The 18,829-nt window shown below is 39.8% G+C and overlaps 1 protein-coding gene across 1 annotated transcript in view; it reads left to right on the top strand.

Moving 5' to 3' along the window:
* SPTB (spectrin beta, erythrocytic) overlaps window positions 1-18,829 on the top strand; it is a 128,053-nt gene that overhangs the window by 73,344 nt on the left and 35,880 nt on the right. The window contains 14 exon segments of the mRNA XM_032211920.1: window positions 549-699; window positions 1,754-2,624; window positions 5,891-6,028; window positions 7,363-8,119; window positions 8,953-9,155; window positions 9,297-9,387; window positions 11,465-11,588; window positions 14,425-14,447; window positions 14,706-14,808; window positions 14,811-14,968; window positions 16,003-16,218; window positions 16,405-16,494; window positions 16,998-17,282; window positions 18,626-18,756. Coding sequence (XP_032067811.1) covers window positions 549-699; window positions 1,754-2,624; window positions 5,891-6,028; window positions 7,363-8,119; window positions 8,953-9,155; window positions 9,297-9,387; window positions 11,465-11,588; window positions 14,425-14,447; window positions 14,706-14,808; window positions 14,811-14,968; window positions 16,003-16,218; window positions 16,405-16,494; window positions 16,998-17,282; window positions 18,626-18,756 — 3,341 coding nt within the window.

The raw sequence follows: 18,829 nt of genomic DNA, 5'->3' as shown, positions 1-18,829 counted from the left end.
CTGATAAGTCTGTAGTTTCCGGGATCCATTTTTTTCTTCCTTTTTTGAAGATGGGAACTACATACTCCCTTTTCCAATCATCTGGTAGTTCCCCAGTGCTGCAGGTTGTTTGAGAGATATGGTTCAGTGATTCTGAGATCATGTCTGCCAATTGCTTCAGAACCGTGGGGTGCAATCCCATGGGAGTACAATTTGGGAGTACGTGAGAGTACCATTTCCGTTGTTTCAAAAGAGTACGCCTCAGTTTCTCCGTTCAAATTTGTCTTCCCAAGTGTCTTCTCCAACAGGATTCAGAATGCCAGGTTACAAGTCCCATTGGAAGAGACAGCTGTGTGCCCATAAAAATAAATTTATCTTTCCCTGAATTGTTTTTCTTAAACATGGATTGTTTCTGCTTCTTTTCTCAGGTTCATACTAAACTGCTATTCCTTTAAAAAAGGTTGTGTGTGTGCGTGTGTGTGTGTGTGTGTGTGTGTGTGTGAAAGGTTCACTCCATACTTAGTTGTTTAAAAGAAAGGGAAATGCAGTTCCTTTTTACATTTTTTCAGGTAAAACTTTTATCTCCTGAAACTGGGAAGCATCTGTTGGAAGCAGAAGACTTGCTTCAGAAGCATAAGTTGATGGAGGCTGACATGGCTATTCAGGCGGAGAAGATTCATGCTGTCAATGCAGCTGCCCTTAAATTTGCCAATGGAGATGGTAAGTGTTTGCCAGATTGCTAAAATGAGCATATCATTGATGTTTGCATCTATAAAAAGAGAAAGGATGAAGAGGGACATCCTATATTTAGCCTCTGGAAAGCTTCTTTTCTTATTGGTTGTTTGGAATGAATGCTTGTATACACTTTGTCATATTTTTATTGATTGTTTGAATGAATTACATTCAACTAGAATCTCTCTTGATTGTAAACTTGAGAATCGTAGGTGATGGACGTGTGCTTTAGAATTATAGCTAGGTGTTTATGGATTTTTGGTTCCTTGAATGGTGAACACAAGGACTGAATGATGTAACTTGAATGATACTGGAAAGATTTCCGTAGTGTTGCTCAGTGTAGTAATTGCCAGTTTTTGCTCATTTCTTTCACAGTCTCAATTTTTCCTTCTGGAATGTCTTCCTATATAGAATGTGATATATTCATTATGACATTTATGAATAATAACATTCATCTAATGGGTTATTGTGGTTTGAACGCTGACTTTGCTAGTGTTCCTGGTTTCTGACTTTTAGAGTACTTGTGGCATTACTGATAAGCTTCTGCTGCTAGTTAGAAAGAAAGGAGGGAAGGAAGGAAGGAAAGAAAGAAGAAAGAAAGAAAGAAAGAAAGAAAGAAAGAAAGAGGGGAAAAACCTCAAACCTGTTTTGTTTCATTATTATATAATTATATCTTCTAATATAATTATTAAATGATTATATCCCTGGTATAATTCTATAATAAGACTTGCCATGTACTTTTAAATATTTATATTCAGTACAATTACCAGAAAAGGTGCCAGTCTTTTTAAACAAGCACACCACCATTCCTGAAATATTTCCTCTTTTATTCTTTGCTGGGTTTGCATTGTTTCTCTAACTGCAAGTCATAAATTCTCTGATTTTGAAACCAGAAAAATTATAATTTAATAATTATTAAATTATTTTTCACATTTATTGTATGAATTGTACCCAAAAATTTAAACCATAAGATGATTAATGTAAAGGAAAGTGTGTTCTGTATTAGACCTACTTGTAATTTTTGCCTCCGTACCATGTGCAGGTTATCAACCATGTGATCCCAAAATAATCTGTGATCGTGTGAACCTCCTGGAACTATACTACCAAGAGCTGATTGCTTTAGCTGCAAAGAGGAAAGCTCGCCTTCATCAATCCAAGCGCCAGTGGAAGTTCTTTTGGGAACTGGATGAAGCTGAAAGTTGGATCAGGGAGAAAGAGCAGATCTATTCTTCCCTGGACTATGGGAAAGACCTCACCAGTATTCTCATTTTACAGAGGAAACATAAAGCTTTCGAGGATGAGTTACGTGGCCTAGGGGCTCACCTGAAGCAGACCATCAAGGAGGGAGAAAACATGATTGCTGAGAAACATTTTGGAGCATCAAAAATCTGCAGCAGGATAGAAGAAGTGAAAGCTCTCTGGTCCCAGTTGCAGGAATTGGCAGCTTTCCGCAAGAAGAACCTACATGATGCAGAAAGCTTTTTCCAGTTCCAGGTAGACGCAGATGACTTGATGACCTGGCTCCAAGATGCTAATCGGCTAGTATCCAGTAATGATGTGGGGCATGATGAATATTCCACTCAAGCCTTGGTTAAAAAGCACAGAGATCTCTTGGATGAGGTAGCAAACAATAAGAAAATTATGGACAACCTGTATAGGCAAGCACAGAGCTTCCCTGCTGAATTCAGGGATGTTCCAGGATTTGATAACAGACTCAAGGCTATCCAGACAATGTATAATGAGGTGGTGTCTCTGGCAGATCTGCGCAGGCAGAAGCTACAGGATGCTTTGGATCTCTATACTATATTAAGTGAGACTGATGCATGTGAGCTTTGGATGAGCGAGAAAGAGAAATGGCTGGAGCATATGGAGATTCCTGATACCTTGGAAGATCTGGATGTTGTACAACATAGGTAAACAATATCATTTTTTAAAATTGGATTTTATTTTATCTACTTTTAGGATGTGTGGAAAACAGATCGTGCCTTAGATCATATTTATGCAGAAATATTGAACATTCAAAACAGTTCACAAGTGTGTGTAACCCCAATTTACATACACAAATACAGGCAGGAAAGGAGATAGGGCCGTGATGGTGAACCTATGGCACGGGTGCCACCGGTGGCACGCAGAGCCATTTGTCAGGGCACGTGAGGCGTTGCCCTGTCAGCTGGCCAGCATGCATGCACCTGCTGGCCAGCTGACTTCGGCCTTCCTTTGTGACCATTTTTTCCCTCCAGAGCACAAAAAACTAGCCCTACAGGCAAACTGGAAGTTTGGGAACATACTTTAGCCCTCTGGAGCATTTAGGAGCCTTCAAGAGGGTTCCCTGAAGGCTCTGGAGGGCAAAAAATGACTGTACTGAAAGTCCCTGAAGGCTCTGGGGCTAAAACCGGCCCTAAAACCAACCTTCCTGAACTTCAAGTTTGCTTGTAGGCCCGGTTTTTTGTGCTCCAGAGGCTTCAGGGAAGCTCCTGAAGCCTCCAGAGGGTCTCGGGGGGGAGGCTGTTTTCACCCTCCCCAGGCTCCTATAAAACCTCTGGAGCCTGGGGACAGCAAGAAAAGCATGCCAAAAATGGGGGGGGGAGTGCTGGTCGTGCATACATTTGTGCTGGGGTCGTGCACATAGCATTATGGGTGTGGCACGCTCGCGCACAACCAGCCTGCACTCCCCCCATTTTTGGCACGCAAGCCAAAAAGGTTCGCCATCACTGAGATAGGGGGATTGGTACCATAAACATTCAAAGTATGAATACCTGGCTTGATTCCTTAAGCATAAACACAGACCTTCTTTCACAAAATTATAAATAGAATCCTAAATTCAAAAATAATTAAATAGTGGTAAGAGATCTTCCCTAATTTTTTGAGTGTTCTGAATAGTGAATCAAGGTGAGAAGCAGTGAAACACAAGCTCTATTTGTTGATTCAGCATCCCCAAGAACTATGGTACTCTTTTTTGAATCCATCAATCTTAGCTGTAGAACCCTCATATCATGATCCAACACAATTATATGCTATTGGATATACCAAAGAATCCTTTTTAGGAACAGATTAACATATGATTTTCCCATTGTTGGTATGTATAAACACAATTTGCAGCTGAAATTGACAGAGAGAGTAACTTGTTTATGAATGAATGATCAAATCAATTACCGTATTTTTCAGAGTATAAGACACAGCGGAGTATAAGACACACCAAGGTTTTGAAGAGGCAAATTTAAAAAAAAAGTAGGTAGGTAGATAGAGGGAGAGAGAGAAAGAAAGAGAGAGAAATACAGTAGGTAGGTAGGTAGGGAGGAGAGTAGGTAGGTAGGTAGGTAGGTAAGTAGGTAGATAAAGCGATAGATAGAACTAGAGAGAAAGAGAAATAGAGAAATACAGTAGGGATGTAGGGAAAGAAAGAGAGGATGTAGGTAGAAGGATAGAGAGAAATAAACAGATAAATACAGTAAATAGGTAGGGAGAGAGAGTAAGGTAGATAGATAGGTAGAGGAATAGAGAGAGAAAGAGAGAAATACAGTAGATAGGTGGGGAGAGAGAGTAGGTAGGTAGGTAGAGGAGAGAGGGAGAGAGAGAGAGAGAGAGAGAGAGAGAGAGAGAGAGTAGGTGGGTAGGGAAAGAGAGAGGGTAGGTAGGTAAGTAGGTAGATGTTTCCAGGTGTATTTATCCATGTACTGGAGAAGGAAATCACTGACAATCTGCAGCACCTAAGACTTTATGCTGGCACAGCACTTGATCAATCTAATTCTCATCGATCACTTTAACTAAAGAGCTTTCTGAAAGGAAAAAAAACGTTTTTGCACTCTGCAAACCTCCCAAAAATGGTCTTTTTTTAAAAAAAAAGGCATGAATAGCCTGGGGGGGGGACTTGCAGAGTGCTCTGGGGGTGGGGGGGTAAAAAACGAGCAAAAACCGGCCCGTTTTTTGTCAAAAAAATTGCATGCATAGCCTTATGGAGGCTTATAGAGTGCTGCTGGGGGTTGGGGTGGCAAAAAGGCCCAGATTTTTGCTCCTTTCTGGCCTCCCCAGCCCCTGGAGTTCTCTGAAAGCCTCCATAAGGCTATGCATGGCCATTTTGGTGAAGGGGCGGGGCTTCAAGAGGCAAAAAATGTTGTATTCGATATATAAGACGCACCCAGATTTTCAGCCTCTTTTTGGAGGAAAAAAGGTGTATCTTATACTTTGAAAAATACGGTAATTCAGGGCAGGTACAGATTATTTTGATGTATTTCTGAGGGCTACTTTATGTACTATTAAACCCATATTGAGTAAATTATGTTATCTGAGATGAAAATAGTATGCATTTCGCAGTGGTAACCAGAGTGACTGATACGTTTATATGGCAAAAATCACACAAAATTTTCATCTGCATAGTGTTTCCCAATGCTGATTTCTTGATAGGAAATGTAAATGAAATTAAAAGGATAACAGTGAAGAACTGATAAACATTCAGAAGTCTGAACAGCTCAAAGTAACTGTTTTTTTACATATCCAGAAATTAAACTTGTATATACATTCATCAGAACATATCTCTGCAATCTGACAAGAAAGCAATTTTTTTCAGATGCTGCTTTTATGTTTAGATTCTCCTCTTCTAGACACAATCTAGCTACTGTGCATGAGACATCATCATTGTTGTCATTGTCATTTTACATATAGGATTTCTCATTTAACGATAATAATTGAGACCAGAATTTCCATCACTAAGTACCATAGTTGTAAAGTGCAACATCCCATGACTGCCCTGCTTAGCAATAGAAATTACGGCCCTACCAGTTGCTATCATTAGGTGAATCACCATGGATTGTTAAGTAAGCACTTAGACACCATTTGTGATCTCCTGCTGGCTTGCCCATTGACTTTGCTTGTAAGAAGCTTGCAAACAAACTTGCAAATTAGGATCACATGATCACAGGACGCTGCAAACTCATAACTGCAAGCCGGGCACCGATCAATTGGATTGTGATCACATGACCATGGGGATGCTGCAATAAATGTAAGTACAAAGACTGTTAATACGTATCACAGTAACCAACACCATTGTAAGTTTGGTCATTGAACGAGTGGTTGTTAATTTAGGGGCCTGTATATTATACATAACTGGGACCCTAGATGGCATTTCATACCAGGTTTTTATATAGTTGGTTTGGTTTCATTCATTCAAAGTTTTTTCTTGCAGGTTTGATATTTTGGAGCAGGAAATAAACAGCCTGGCTTCTCAGATTGAAGGGGTCAATAGAGCTGCTAGCACCCTAATAGAAAGTGGCCATCCACGCAGTGGGAAAGTGAGGCAGTGCCAAGAACATCTGAATGCCAGGTAATAGATTCTCTTATTTTTGTCCAACTGTTTTTTCACTGTTGTTTTCCAAATATTTCTATAAATATGCAAAGATAAATAGTCAGTTTAGCTATGGCTATAATTTGTCTAGGCAAACAAGATAGATTGTGGGAATGCCATTTGTTCATCCAACATCTAGTGATGACCGTTCCCTCTTCCCATTTCTCTTCCACCATATAATGCATTGCTCCCAAAGAAATCCAGAAAGATGGATTTCTGGAAAAGAGAAGGAAAGGGAGCAGGTAAAATATGTATCTTTATGGTGAAACAAGATTTTCCTCTATGCTTATTTTGGGATAAATAAATATACTTCAAAATATCATTGCTACTACCCTGAAATTATCTCCTCTCTTACTGGTTCTTCTCCTGCTTAGTATTTGGAGCCACTTTCCCAGCTTAGGAGTCACAGCCCCAAGTGGTCCTGCCACCACTGGGACCACTTTGGCCTTTACTTTCCACACCCTCTCCAGTTCTTCCTTCAGGCCCTGGTACTTCTCCAGTTACCATTACTCGTCTTCCTGATGTGGCTGTCACTTGGCACCAGTACATCTATTGTTATTACTGTCTTCTGGTCCTTGTCTACTACCATGATGTCTGGTTGATTGGCCAGTACTTGCCGGTTTGTCTAAAAGTTCCATAAGAGTGTAGCTTTCTCATTCTCCACAACCTTTAGTGGGATCTTCCATCTAGTCCTAGGTGGGTCTAGCCCATATTCTGTAGAGATTTTCCTGTACACAATGCCAGCTACTTGACTCTGCCATTCAGTGTATATTGTTTCTGCTGGCATCTTTCACCTTCCCACTATGTGTTGGATTGTCTCTGAAGCCTCTCTGCATAGTGTGCAACTTAGGTGCTGTTTAGGATGTGGTAGACTCTTATTTCTATGGCTCTGGTGCTTAGTACTTGTTCTTGTACTGTTATGATTAGTGCCTCAGTACTGTCCTTTCATCTAGCCCTTTCCATCCACTGGGAGGATTTCCTGATGTCTGCCACCTCAACTATCTGTCAGTGGCATATCTGCAAAGTCTTGTCTTGACATGGCACTTCCTCTGTTGGATCTTCCTCCCACATTTGCTGCTGCCCTGGCAGCTCATCTTTGGGTACCATCTTACTGATGTACTCCTGGATGCCCTGAGTTTCATCCATGATAGTGACTTTGACACTCATCAGACCCCTATCAATCTCCTGTCTGTCTGTCTGTCTGTCTGCCTGCCTACATACCTACCTACCTACCTAGCTTTCTACCTATCAGATGACATTAAAGAAGGGCATTTATTCAATCACAAAAATGCTTATTTTGTTTTTTCTCCTAGGTGGAAGGTCTTCCAGGAAATGGTGGCTCAAAGGCGAAAAGCTGTTGATTTTGCTCTTAGCCTCCACAATTATTGTGTTGATTGTGAGGAAACCAGGAAATGGATCCTGGAAAAAACCAAAGTCATTGAATCTACACAAGACCTTGGTAAAAATCTGGCAGGCATGATTGCCATGCAGAGGAAATTGTATGGCATTGAACGTGACCTAGCAGCCATTCAAGCCAGGCTTGCTGTCCTGCAGAAGGAGGCCCATCGCCTTGCTGAAGAGCAACCTGATCTAGCTGATGATATCTTTAGTCGACTAACAGCTGTCTCTGGAGTCTGGCTGGACCTCCAAAATACTTTACAATCCCAGGAAGCTTCCCTTGGAGAGGCCAGTAAGTTGCACAAGTTTTTGCAAGACTTAGATGACTTCCAAGCATGGCTCTTCAAGGCACAAAAAGCTGTTGCTTCAGAAGAGGTGCCCAACTCCTTGGTAGAAGCTGAGCATCTCTTGCAGCATCATGCTGCAATTAAGGAAGAGATTGATCAACACAAAGATGTTTACAGCAACGTTAAGAAGATAGGAGACAGAGTAACTCAGGGTCAGACAGATACAGAGTATCGGCAGCTGGAGCAGCGGCTAGAAGGCATGGAGACAGGCTGGAATGCTTTATGTAAAATGTGGGACAGTCGGGAGAAATTCCTCAACCAGTGTCTTGGCTTCCAAGAATTTCTTAAAGATGCAAAACAGGCGGAAATCATTCTTACCAATCAGGTAATGTGTTTTAACATTGTGTCACAAGGTTGTATCCTAGTCATTGAGTATTGTGAGTGGCATGTTGTTCAGTAATAAGATATCACATTTGCAGACTGGGTAATATACATGTTCAGGTAATCCTTGACTTATGACCATAACTGAACCCAAAATTTCTGTTGCCTAAGTGAAACATTTGTTAAGTGAGTTTTGCCCTATTTTATGACCTTTCTTGCCACAGTTGTTAGTAAAATGGTTAAGTAAATCTGGCTTCCCCATTGATTTTGTTTGTCAGAAGGTTGCAAAAAGTGATCATGTGACTCTGGGACACAGCAATGGTCATAAATATGAGTCAGCTTGCCAAACATCTGAATTTTGATCACGTGAGACCATGGGTATGCTGCAATGGTTGTAAGTGTGCAAAACAGTCATAAGCCACTTTTTTCAGTTCTGTTGTAACTTTGAATAGTCACTAAATGAACTGTTATAAGTTGAGCATTACTTGTATGTATATAGCCTATATAGCATGGGCTTTTATGTCATCTAGCATATCAAATGGCCCAAAAAGGTTTGCCTGACTATTCAGTGCCACTTACATTAATTATTTATTTATTTGAATATATTCAGAAACAGAAAAAGCTAAAAACTATGTTTAGCAGCTGGCACACTCAACCTTTTAATAAATCATAGCCTATATGATGTCTTTTCCTATAGCGATCATATATAATAGCATCATCAAATTAACTTTAATAGGCATGAACTGAAATCATTTTTATATCTGGTATAAGGCATCAGTATTTTTTAACTGCCTATGTTGTATTTTCGCTTTCTTTTTAAAAAAATATCTGGTTTAGGAATATACACTAGCCCACACTGAGCCACCAGACACCTTAGAAGCATCGGAAGCTGTTATACGGAAATTTGAAGATTTCCTCGGTAATATGGCAGCTAATGAAGAAAAAGTTACTGGCTTGATAGACACCGGGAGCAAACTTGCTGCTGATGGGAATATTTACTCTGACAAAATTATTGAAAAAGTTCAGCTGATTCAAAAAAGGTAATGTCAGTATGAAAGTTCAATTAATTCAGACCTATAGTTTGCATGTGCAAAAACTGAGTCTGAAATGGCAAGTCACTATTGTGGAGGAAGTAGGAAAACAGTAGGGAATGTTAATAATAATCTTTTTGTCATTTTTAGACACAGGACAAATGTCACAAAATCACAAGAGGCATTTGTATTACTAAAGGACAATAATGACTTGCAAAATTTCCTACAAAACTGCCAAGAGGTAAGTATTTTGAATTTTGAACTAGCTACTACTGCTAATCTAGGATGAGTTTGTGCTTATCCTTTTTCCCCCCCAAGAGAGGCCATAGTTTTGGTTGATGCCAGTGATAGATGATTTCATTGTTTGGGGGTAGGAATATATGGAGTGATTGTAGGGGTTGGGGATAGTGAGGACCTCAGGTGGCACTGGGAGCCACAGCTAAAATGCCACGGGAGTATTCTTCCACCTATTACCCAGTGAAGGTTGGTATGAGTTAGTATGACTAGTAGAATGGTGACAGTGGCGCAGGGTAAGGGATGTCAGGGCTGATAGAATGGAGACTGGAGTCTGGTATAATGGCAGAGACAGTGGCACAGGGAGAGGGAGGTCAGGGCAGGGGGTAGACATCCACCTCATGGGTGTAAGGCAGGACAACCCAATTCAAGTGGTGATGGGTAGGGGTAGGAATGGGGTCAAGAAAGCAGGCCATTACAGGGGAAGGCATCCTGATACTTAATACTGGTGATGTGTTCTTTTCCCTTCTAACTAATGCCAAGACCCTGGGCAACAGATCCTCAGATACCTTTTACTGCTGCTGCTGAAGACCACACTCATTTGTGATTTTCTTGGGGAAGAACAAGCTGACCTGCGTGCATTACTAAGACCCGGTTGACACCAGAAGATGATTTTCTCCTTTCAGAGATGTGTCCAATGGGATTTAGGATCTGGCACCAGTTAAGGCCTCAGGGACAGAGGAGGGGTAGCAGTTGTCATTCAGGAGTCTCATTTGGCCTTTGGGAGTTATGCTCCCCAAATTTCCAGATGTGACACTGTTCCTGAAGTTGAGCCTATGGAATCAGTTGGGAGTGTTATTGCTGCCATCATTCCTGACACTCCCCATGGTTCACAGAGGAGTTGAGGGTGTTGAAAAGAGCCAAGAGACAGCTAGAGCACACTGGAGGAAAACAAAGAACCGATCATAGGTCAGAGCCCCTATTAAGGCCTACCTCATGGAGGTAAGAGTGGAGAAATGTATTTCTCCACTCTTGTTACATCCACAGAGTGCTGCCATTTATAGGGCTATGCGGAGGAATTTGTCAAGCACTCGACAGATAAAATCACTCAAATTTGTTCTCAGTTGGAATCCAGGCATGGAACAGATTCATTGGAGATGCCCAGGGAGTGAACTCACCCAGTTATGTGGGAGTGGTTTCAGCCTGTTGAACTTGAGGAAATGGATAGCAATAGCAATAGCAGTTAGACTTATATACCGCTTCATAGGGCTTTCAGCCCTCTCTAAGCGGTTTACAGAGTCAGCATATTGCCCCCAACAATCCGGGTCCTCATTTTACCCACCTCGGAAGGATGGAAGGCTGAGTCAACCCTGAGCCGGTGAGATTTGAACAGCCGAACTGCAGAACTGCAGTCAGCTGACGTAGCCTGCAGTGCTGCATTTAACCACTGTGCCACCTCGGCTTGGGGCTGTTAGTGCAATGATTTGTTTATTAGATTTGCAGGTGGGTCCATGCATTCATTAATATATTGCTGCAGGAAGGGAATTTCCACGTCTGAACTTTCCCTGGACCCCACCTGCGTGAAAAATTTCCCTTTTAAGAGAAGATGGTGGAAAAAGTCATTGTGCTGCATCTTCAGAAGGTCTTAGATAAAAATGGATTATCTGGACCACTTTCAGTTATGGGTAGAAACAACATTGATCACACTTGTAGATCATCTCTGACGGGAGCAGGATTGGGGGTAGTGCATCCATCCTTGCCCTTCTTGATCTCTCAGCTGCTTTCAATACCATGAACCATGGTATAATTTTGGGCTCATATGAAACCCAGAAATTATCTGGAGAAAGAGAAATAAATAAATAGATTAGCTGGGTCTTGGATTTCCCTTTCTAGCAAAACCTACCATTGGCAAAGATATTTTTTTAAAAAAGCATCAACTGTAACAAGTTGGAAAAGACAATACTGTAAGGGAATGTCTGGGAATATCTGTGAAAGACCATAGGTTTTCTACTTTCAGCAAATGCTACAGGAGTCAAACATTTCCACTTTTCATACTTTATAAACATAATGCTATTTATTGATAGCTCACCATGTGGATTGAAGAAAAGATGCTTACTGCTCAAGATATGTCATATGATGAAGCGCGGAATTTGCATAGCAAATGGCTAAAGCATCAGGCTTTTATGGCAGAACTTGCTTCCACCAAGGGTGGCTAGAAAAGTTGGATTGAGGTATGTTGCTTTTATTCCCCCAGATTCACATTTTTGTGGCTCCTCTTGTTTATAGAATTTTTGAGATAGGATTGGAGATCACTATCCTTTTGTTTATTAATTTTTATTGTAACCATGTATGTATTTTACTGTTTTGTAATCTGTTCTGAAGTGCAAATGCAGATCCCGTATATAGCAGAGTGAAAAGAAAAACAAGGAATGATTACTAACTCTACCAAAATAGCTGTCATTAAACAATTATCTCTGGTTTAAAATGTAGGGGGAAATTATCAATGATGCTAAATGAGTTTAAAATCCTTGTAATTTTTGTCATCAAAATTGCCAAGCTGATTTTGCAACCAAGTGGAATATTACAATGTACATTAATTTTTTTTTCATGCCATGCTATTCCTTAAAATTCATTGTGGCAGTGTAATTACTAAGAACTATTATACATACCACTAAGTTCAGATAATGGCAAATTGTCAAATTAAAGAGCTGCTTCATGTCCGCACCTTTGTAGAGGAGTAGTGGTGAAGCCAAGTATATAACAAAATATACAGCGTGTCTCTTTTATATTTGAAAACCTACTTTATACTTCATACTTCATACTTTCATACTTTACGTTTTCTTTGCACAGCAAAAGGATAGTTTACAGGAATGTTGTGCATGTATGTTTTCAGACCAGACAAGATATGAGATTACTGTTACATTCATCCACTTTTTGTTTAAAACAAAACGTGGGTTTATTGTTTGAAACAGGAACAACAGGGAAGTAGAGACTTCCTTACATTGTTCAGTTACAGTATATAGTAGCTGCTAATAATAGGATTTTCCCCACTTCCCCCAAGTAAGGCAGCTCAAATGGAAAACCTTTTGCGAAGAATGGATTAAGCCACCTGTTTCTTTCCACAATCCTAAAAACTTGACAATTTCTCATAAAAGCAAGTGAAATATTTTGGATGCATTTAATAATATATAATTAATAATACCAGCAGCTATATTTATACGATTTAAAACGATGTTACATCGTTTTTGCATGCCCCTTCTCCTCAGTGAGGGGTAGCATAGAGATTAGTCATGATCGGAGATATCTCCACGGGCTTTTCTAGACACTGTATACCACTTTTAAGAAACCACTGCTCTATTTATAGGACAGACTACTTTAAAAAATCTTTTTTCATTGGCATCATTGCTGTGTTTACATTTTCTTTCAGTTATATGCAAAACCATTGAGTTTCAATCACTGGGTATAAGTGTTCACCAGCTTTAGCATTATCCAGTACACATTTGTTTTCTTCTCTAGTAGTCTATTACTATTTTAAATGCTTACTCAAATCAAAATACATGTGTCCAGTGCTAGTCAACTAAATAGGTCCGTCTGCCAAAAATGAGATCCTGCCAACAATGCATTCTTTTCTAATAGTCACAAATAACTATTTAATAATTTATACAGAATTTTGCCCACTATTGATATATCAAAGTAGATGACCTTAATTATCCAGATCCATCCTTCCCCCTTGCTGAAAATAAAAGCAATATTTGTCCCTCTACCATTCTTTGGCACTATGCCCATCTATTACAATTTCTCAAAGATCACAGAAAGAGCTCCAATATGACACTGTAAACTCTTTTTCTCAGATATAATTCATTGTTAGCCATTGTTTAACTTAGGGTTCCTGCTCCTTATTTTGTCAACTGTTTCCCTTTTAGGAGAATACCAAAGCAAGATCTGCTATCTCTCCACATATATTACTATCATACTATCTTTTCCCACATAGTTCCAGCCCTTCTTTTTTATACTGAAAAAAAAACCTTAAGAAGCTCTTTTGTGACTTTGGCTTACCTTAAGTCCCCTTTGCACATTAGCCCATATTTATTTCTGGTAATACTGGGTATTGGTAGTATTGTTTAAAAAGAATATACATAAATAGTGCTCTGCTGGATTGGAGTCCTCACTTATCTGGTCCAGCAGTCCTGTTCTTTAGCGGCCTACCAATTCAACAAGGAAACCCACTAGTCTCCCAGCATAAGGGCTTCAGAGGCAGTCACGCTGCCATCAATGCATGGATAATTAATCCCCATGGATCGCCATGGGAGTCCCTTCTGAAGATTGTACCCATCTTCCATTTGGTATACATATCTCTTTTGACTCAACAGTTCTGTTGAAAGCTCCCTATTAATCCAAATTGAGTTCATAAACTGCCCACTTTTTGCTTTTGATTGAAATCTTGTAAGATTGAACAATCTTTTAATTTTTTGGAACTTCTCCACAGTCTTGTTGCTTCTGGGCCTGAATATTTAATATTTACTGGACAGGATATTTCTCTACATTAAATTGAAGTTGGTTTTCTTGAATCTAGTATGCATATAGAAAATATATTCCAGTTATTTTTATAGGATCTTGAACTCAAAGATGACATGGATATTTCCTCCTAAAAATTTTTTTAACTCTTCACCACTTCTCCTCTATTAGTTAGAGCTGATCTAGGAGACCCAATCCCTTTGCTTCTTCTTCATTCTTATGGAAAATATTCTAGCACTGATTATGTTATCTAGTTTGGTAATGAAACATCTGCAAGAAAAACAACCAAGCTAGGGAGCATCAAGGACGCCTCATTTCAATCCTAACTTACAAACATTTTGCTTTATTGGAAAAATATTCGTTATGAATGCAGTGAAAGCTGCTGGGATCTGGTATCACTGGAAGGAATCTTCACCAAGTCTTCAATTTCACTGTCAGTAATAATTATGTTACCACATCACTGTAAATACAGCATTGTTAATTGTCTAGGAGCATGACTACTTGACTACTAGCTATATGTTCTTGTTAGATTGGGTAAAAGAGGCACAAAAGGCTTCAGTAAACAACAGCTCTTTATTGCAAGTCAAGTAAACATCTCGGCTGGAGAATGGTTGGGCAGCATCCCCTTTTAAAGGAATCGTCAGACCTCTTGACCAATGAGATTCAATCTCTGTTCCCGCCGGAACAGAGGACCTTGGTGGAAACCTCTTGCAGTCTGTCAGTGGGGGGGAAATATCTAACAGTTCTGTCCTATGAAAATGAAAGAGAAAATAAACTGTATTTCTCATCTTCTGTACACCTTTCTCCCAGGAAGGACAACAGTTGGCAAAGCAAAAGCCCAAGTATGCAGACATTGTGTCCCAGAAGCTAGAGGCACTTCATCAACGTTGGGATATGTTGCAGGCAACCACAGAGGAAAGGCACAGCAGCTGTTTGATGCTAACCGCTCTGACCTTTATGCACAGAGCTATGCTGACCTTAGCGCATGGATCAGTGAGATAGAGGAGAAGCTAAACTCTGATGTCCAAGGGAAAGATCTCACAAGTGTTAACATTCTTCTAAAGAACTTGAAAGTAAGTAAAAGTCCTCCAAAAGATGATGTCTATGTTGGAAAGCCTTATGGACTTTTTGCATAAAACAGAAAAAAGTGAACTTAAGGTCTATGGTTTTGACAATTAGATAGGATAATTTAGGGAAAGAAGAGAATGGCGATTTAACTTCAGAGAGAGAAGTAAATCTACTGTTGAATATATAATTGCTGTAAAGAAGGTCAGAAACTACTTCTTTATATTTTATTTCTTTTTTTCCATTTTACTTATATACTGTATATTTTCTTTTTGCAGCTTATCTTTCCTCTTTTACTTCTTCCATTTTCTTTTTTCCATATTACATTTTTGAGTTTGCTTTTAATATAAAACTTTCAATAAAATTATATTTAAAGCAAAAGTAACAGGCCTCCTAGAGAGTCTCCATCTCTCTTGAACTCAGTAGCATATAAGTCAGGCATTTGTAGGACATGTTTGACTTTTTCCTCCCAGAGAGGATTTATTTGAAGTGGTGAATAATAGTTACAGAGTAGATATCTCCTGTACTTTGGATCGAAGCTGTTGTGGAATCTAGAAAAAGATTAAGTCTTTTAAAGAAGACATTGATGGTGCACTATGTCTGCCCACACCCACTTTGAAGCACCTTTTTGGCTTCAGATCTGAAGTGCAGCAAGTCATCTTCAATCAGTCTCCTGTGGCATTCTAAATGATTGGAGTAAGGACATGGCCAAATGTTGTGGTCCACTTGACATGGGATTAAGGACAAGAATGGAAAAGGGAAATAACTTTCAGAGAAATACCTTTATTATTGAACAGATCCAACTGCTAGGAAATGTCTGAAATTTATCCACAGTTTACTGATCATTGTAGTAAATTGCTGTAATTCCCAGCCGCCTCTCAAATCACTTCTAAACAATTCACCCCTGAAAGCAACATTTGCAGTCTGTTGTTCAAATATTGCCTGGAAGGGAAGAGGGATGATATCTGTGTAATGTCTGAGTGATGGAGTTAAGCATATAGATCTCAACAAGACAACAAAATGTGAAGATATCTCATTTCAGCATCTGGATGAGCAAGTCAGCTTGCGGAAGAAAGAGATGGAAGGCTTGCTTTCTCAGGGCCCTCCAGTCAAGAGAGACATGGATGAAGTGGACAGCAAGCATGAGATCATTGAAAGGCGATTTCAGGACCTTGCAGAGCCATTGGATAGGAAGAGGAAAGAACTGGAGATGGCTAAGGCAGGATATCAATTGGACCGGGATTTGGCGGATGAATTGGTGAGTGTTGGCTAGATAGTTACTGGCTTTATTGGTGTCATTTAGAGACAAGATATCAGAAGATAGTTCACATGGATTAGTTGTTTCAGATATTAGGAAAATTGCATAAGAATCTGTCTTTCATCCTCTCTTGTATACACATTTGATATTTTGGCATGTTACTTTAGTCTTTCTTCTCTAATGCAGCTTTGGGTGCAAGAACGACTCCCTCTTGCTCAGTCCACTGACCATGGCACAAATCTTTTGTCAGTCCAGCTACTTACAAAGAAAAACCAGGTGAGCTTCCCCATCATAGTTGGAAGGTTTTTTTCTTCACCTAATTCTTCTTTATAACAAAGCAACCGAACTTTTATTATACTTATGAACATTCAAAAATATATTTCGTCTTTATGGTAATTGTTAACAAAATGAAGCCAACCTTTTCTCTAAAGACCTTTTTCCATACACAACTAATAGTGAACTAAACATCTCCTAGCATCTTTACTTTATGGTGCCCCATATTTATCTTCTTCTTTTTTCCAGTGCATGTATGAACATTCTTAAATTGTTCTTATATGTACTTATATGTATTGGAATTCTCTTAAGCGGACAAAATCCAAATAGCAGCTGCAAAGGATGTCATGTCTGAGGCGCATGCCCTCTAAGGCCTGGAACCTTGCTGCCTTTTTTCATTCTCCATTAGGAATACTGAGTACAGTTTAATAAAAATGACAACTCTATTCAATTTGTTTCTGATTTCACTCATTCATTTATTTAAACCTGCTCTATTCTTTGCCTAGACCCTGCAGAAAGAAATTATTGGTCATGCCCCACGAATTGAGGAAGTTGTTGATAGAGGGGAGAGCATGTTGGCTAAAGCTGAAGGGGATGGGGACTTCAGAGACACAGAAGAATGCCTCAATCAGTTAAAGGTTTCCTGGAGCACCTTGCAGGAGGAAACCTTGAAGAGGTTGCGGCGCCTAGAGGAAGCCAGTGAGGCTCAGCGATACTATTTAGATGCTGGAGAAGCAGAGGCCTGGATAAGTGAACAGGAACTTTATGTAGGGACAGATGAGAAGCCAAAGGTAAGAGCACCTCCCATGCCAATGAAATAGTATTTACCAGACAAAAGACCACTCCCAAAGTATGTTGCTTTCTAGGAAAAAGACACTCTAACAGTGTTGGTTGGGAAGTAGACCTGTTCATCCCTGGGGATAATTAAGACCTGCATATCTTATTCTATTGAGGCTGGTTTTTTTAATCTTCAAAAAGCCCTAAGAGAACAAAGATACAGTTTCATTAATTATCCTTTCTCTCTTCTTTTATCTCACTAATGGCAAAAGAAACATAACTGCAATCCAGTATGATATTGAATGTCTTTCTGTGTGCATCTGTGCATGTGTCTATATTGTATGATAATTTATAAGAAATTGTTTAACATCCTGCATAGCAGTTTTTTAAAAAAGCAATGTGTGAAAGAGAAAGAAAATTTGTTTCTCTCTTCTCTTGTCTCTCATGCACAAAGCATTGTAATTTACTTTCTCATGCAAAAGAAGATAGAGCACCATAACCTTGTTGTGACAGAAAAAGTTCCACTTCCTTCAGAATGGAGGTGATTTATTGTTTTCAACAGCACTGATTTCATTTTGCTGTGCTTAAGCTATCTTTTATTTAGGATAAGAACTACTTACCTTAGTGCCATTAGGAATATGTACAATTTGGGAGAAGAAGGGGTAATTTTTTCACAAATTATTAAACTTGATTCAGAAGCAAGTCCACTGGAGCTTACTCCCACTTAAATACATAACTTATACACTCTTTGGCTACTTTCCACATACCTCCTGACTTCATCTAGTACATCTTCTGCAGCAATTCTGCATTGTCCTGTTGATTCTTGAGCCGAGGTGGCGCAGTGGTTAGGATGCAGTACTGCAGCCACTTCAGCTGACTGTTATCTACAGTTCAGCGGTTCTAATCTCACTGGCTCAAGGTTGACTCAGCCTTCCATCCTTCTGAGGTGGGTGAAATGAGGACCCAGACTGTGGGGGCAATATGCTGACTCTGTAAACCGCTTAGAGAGGGCTGAAAGCCCTATCAAGCGGTATATAAGTCTAACTGCTATTGCTATTGATTCTTGCACAGCTGTGCCCCATGGACCTGAGCAGCATCCTTTCCAGCTGACCAATGAGAATAAAAATTTAGAGGGCCTTGGTTATAAGAAGCAGGGAGAAATCTTGTGAGCCAGGAGTTCTTTTCAATGAGAAAAGGAAGATTAAACTATACAACTGTACTAGTCTATGTAACCTAAGCCTGTTGAGGAGGACCATGTGGAAAGGGGGTTGATTCTCCTTGGCCTTGTTGTTGGGGAATGGACCTAGGGTTTCCTTCACTGCAAAAATCAATAGATCCAATTACTTAACCATCTCAGGATGAAGAGAGTGGCATTGTGATGCTGAAGAGACACCTTCGCCAGCAGCGATCCATAGAAGAATATGGAAAAAACATCAAACAGCTAGCCAGTCGTGCTCAGAAACTGCTATCTGCTGGCCACCCAGAAGGGTGAGTACTTTTTTTTTTTTTTTAGAGAACATGGTTTAATTAAAGCAAAGCTGAGTTCAGCAGCTGCAGGTCC

This window comes from Thamnophis elegans, chromosome 1 (assembly GCF_009769535.1).
Source record: "Thamnophis elegans isolate rThaEle1 chromosome 1, rThaEle1.pri, whole genome shotgun sequence".
Classification (NCBI taxonomy): Eukaryota; Metazoa; Chordata; class Lepidosauria; order Squamata; family Colubridae; genus Thamnophis; species Thamnophis elegans.
This window is presented reverse-complemented; position numbering and strand designations above follow the sequence as displayed.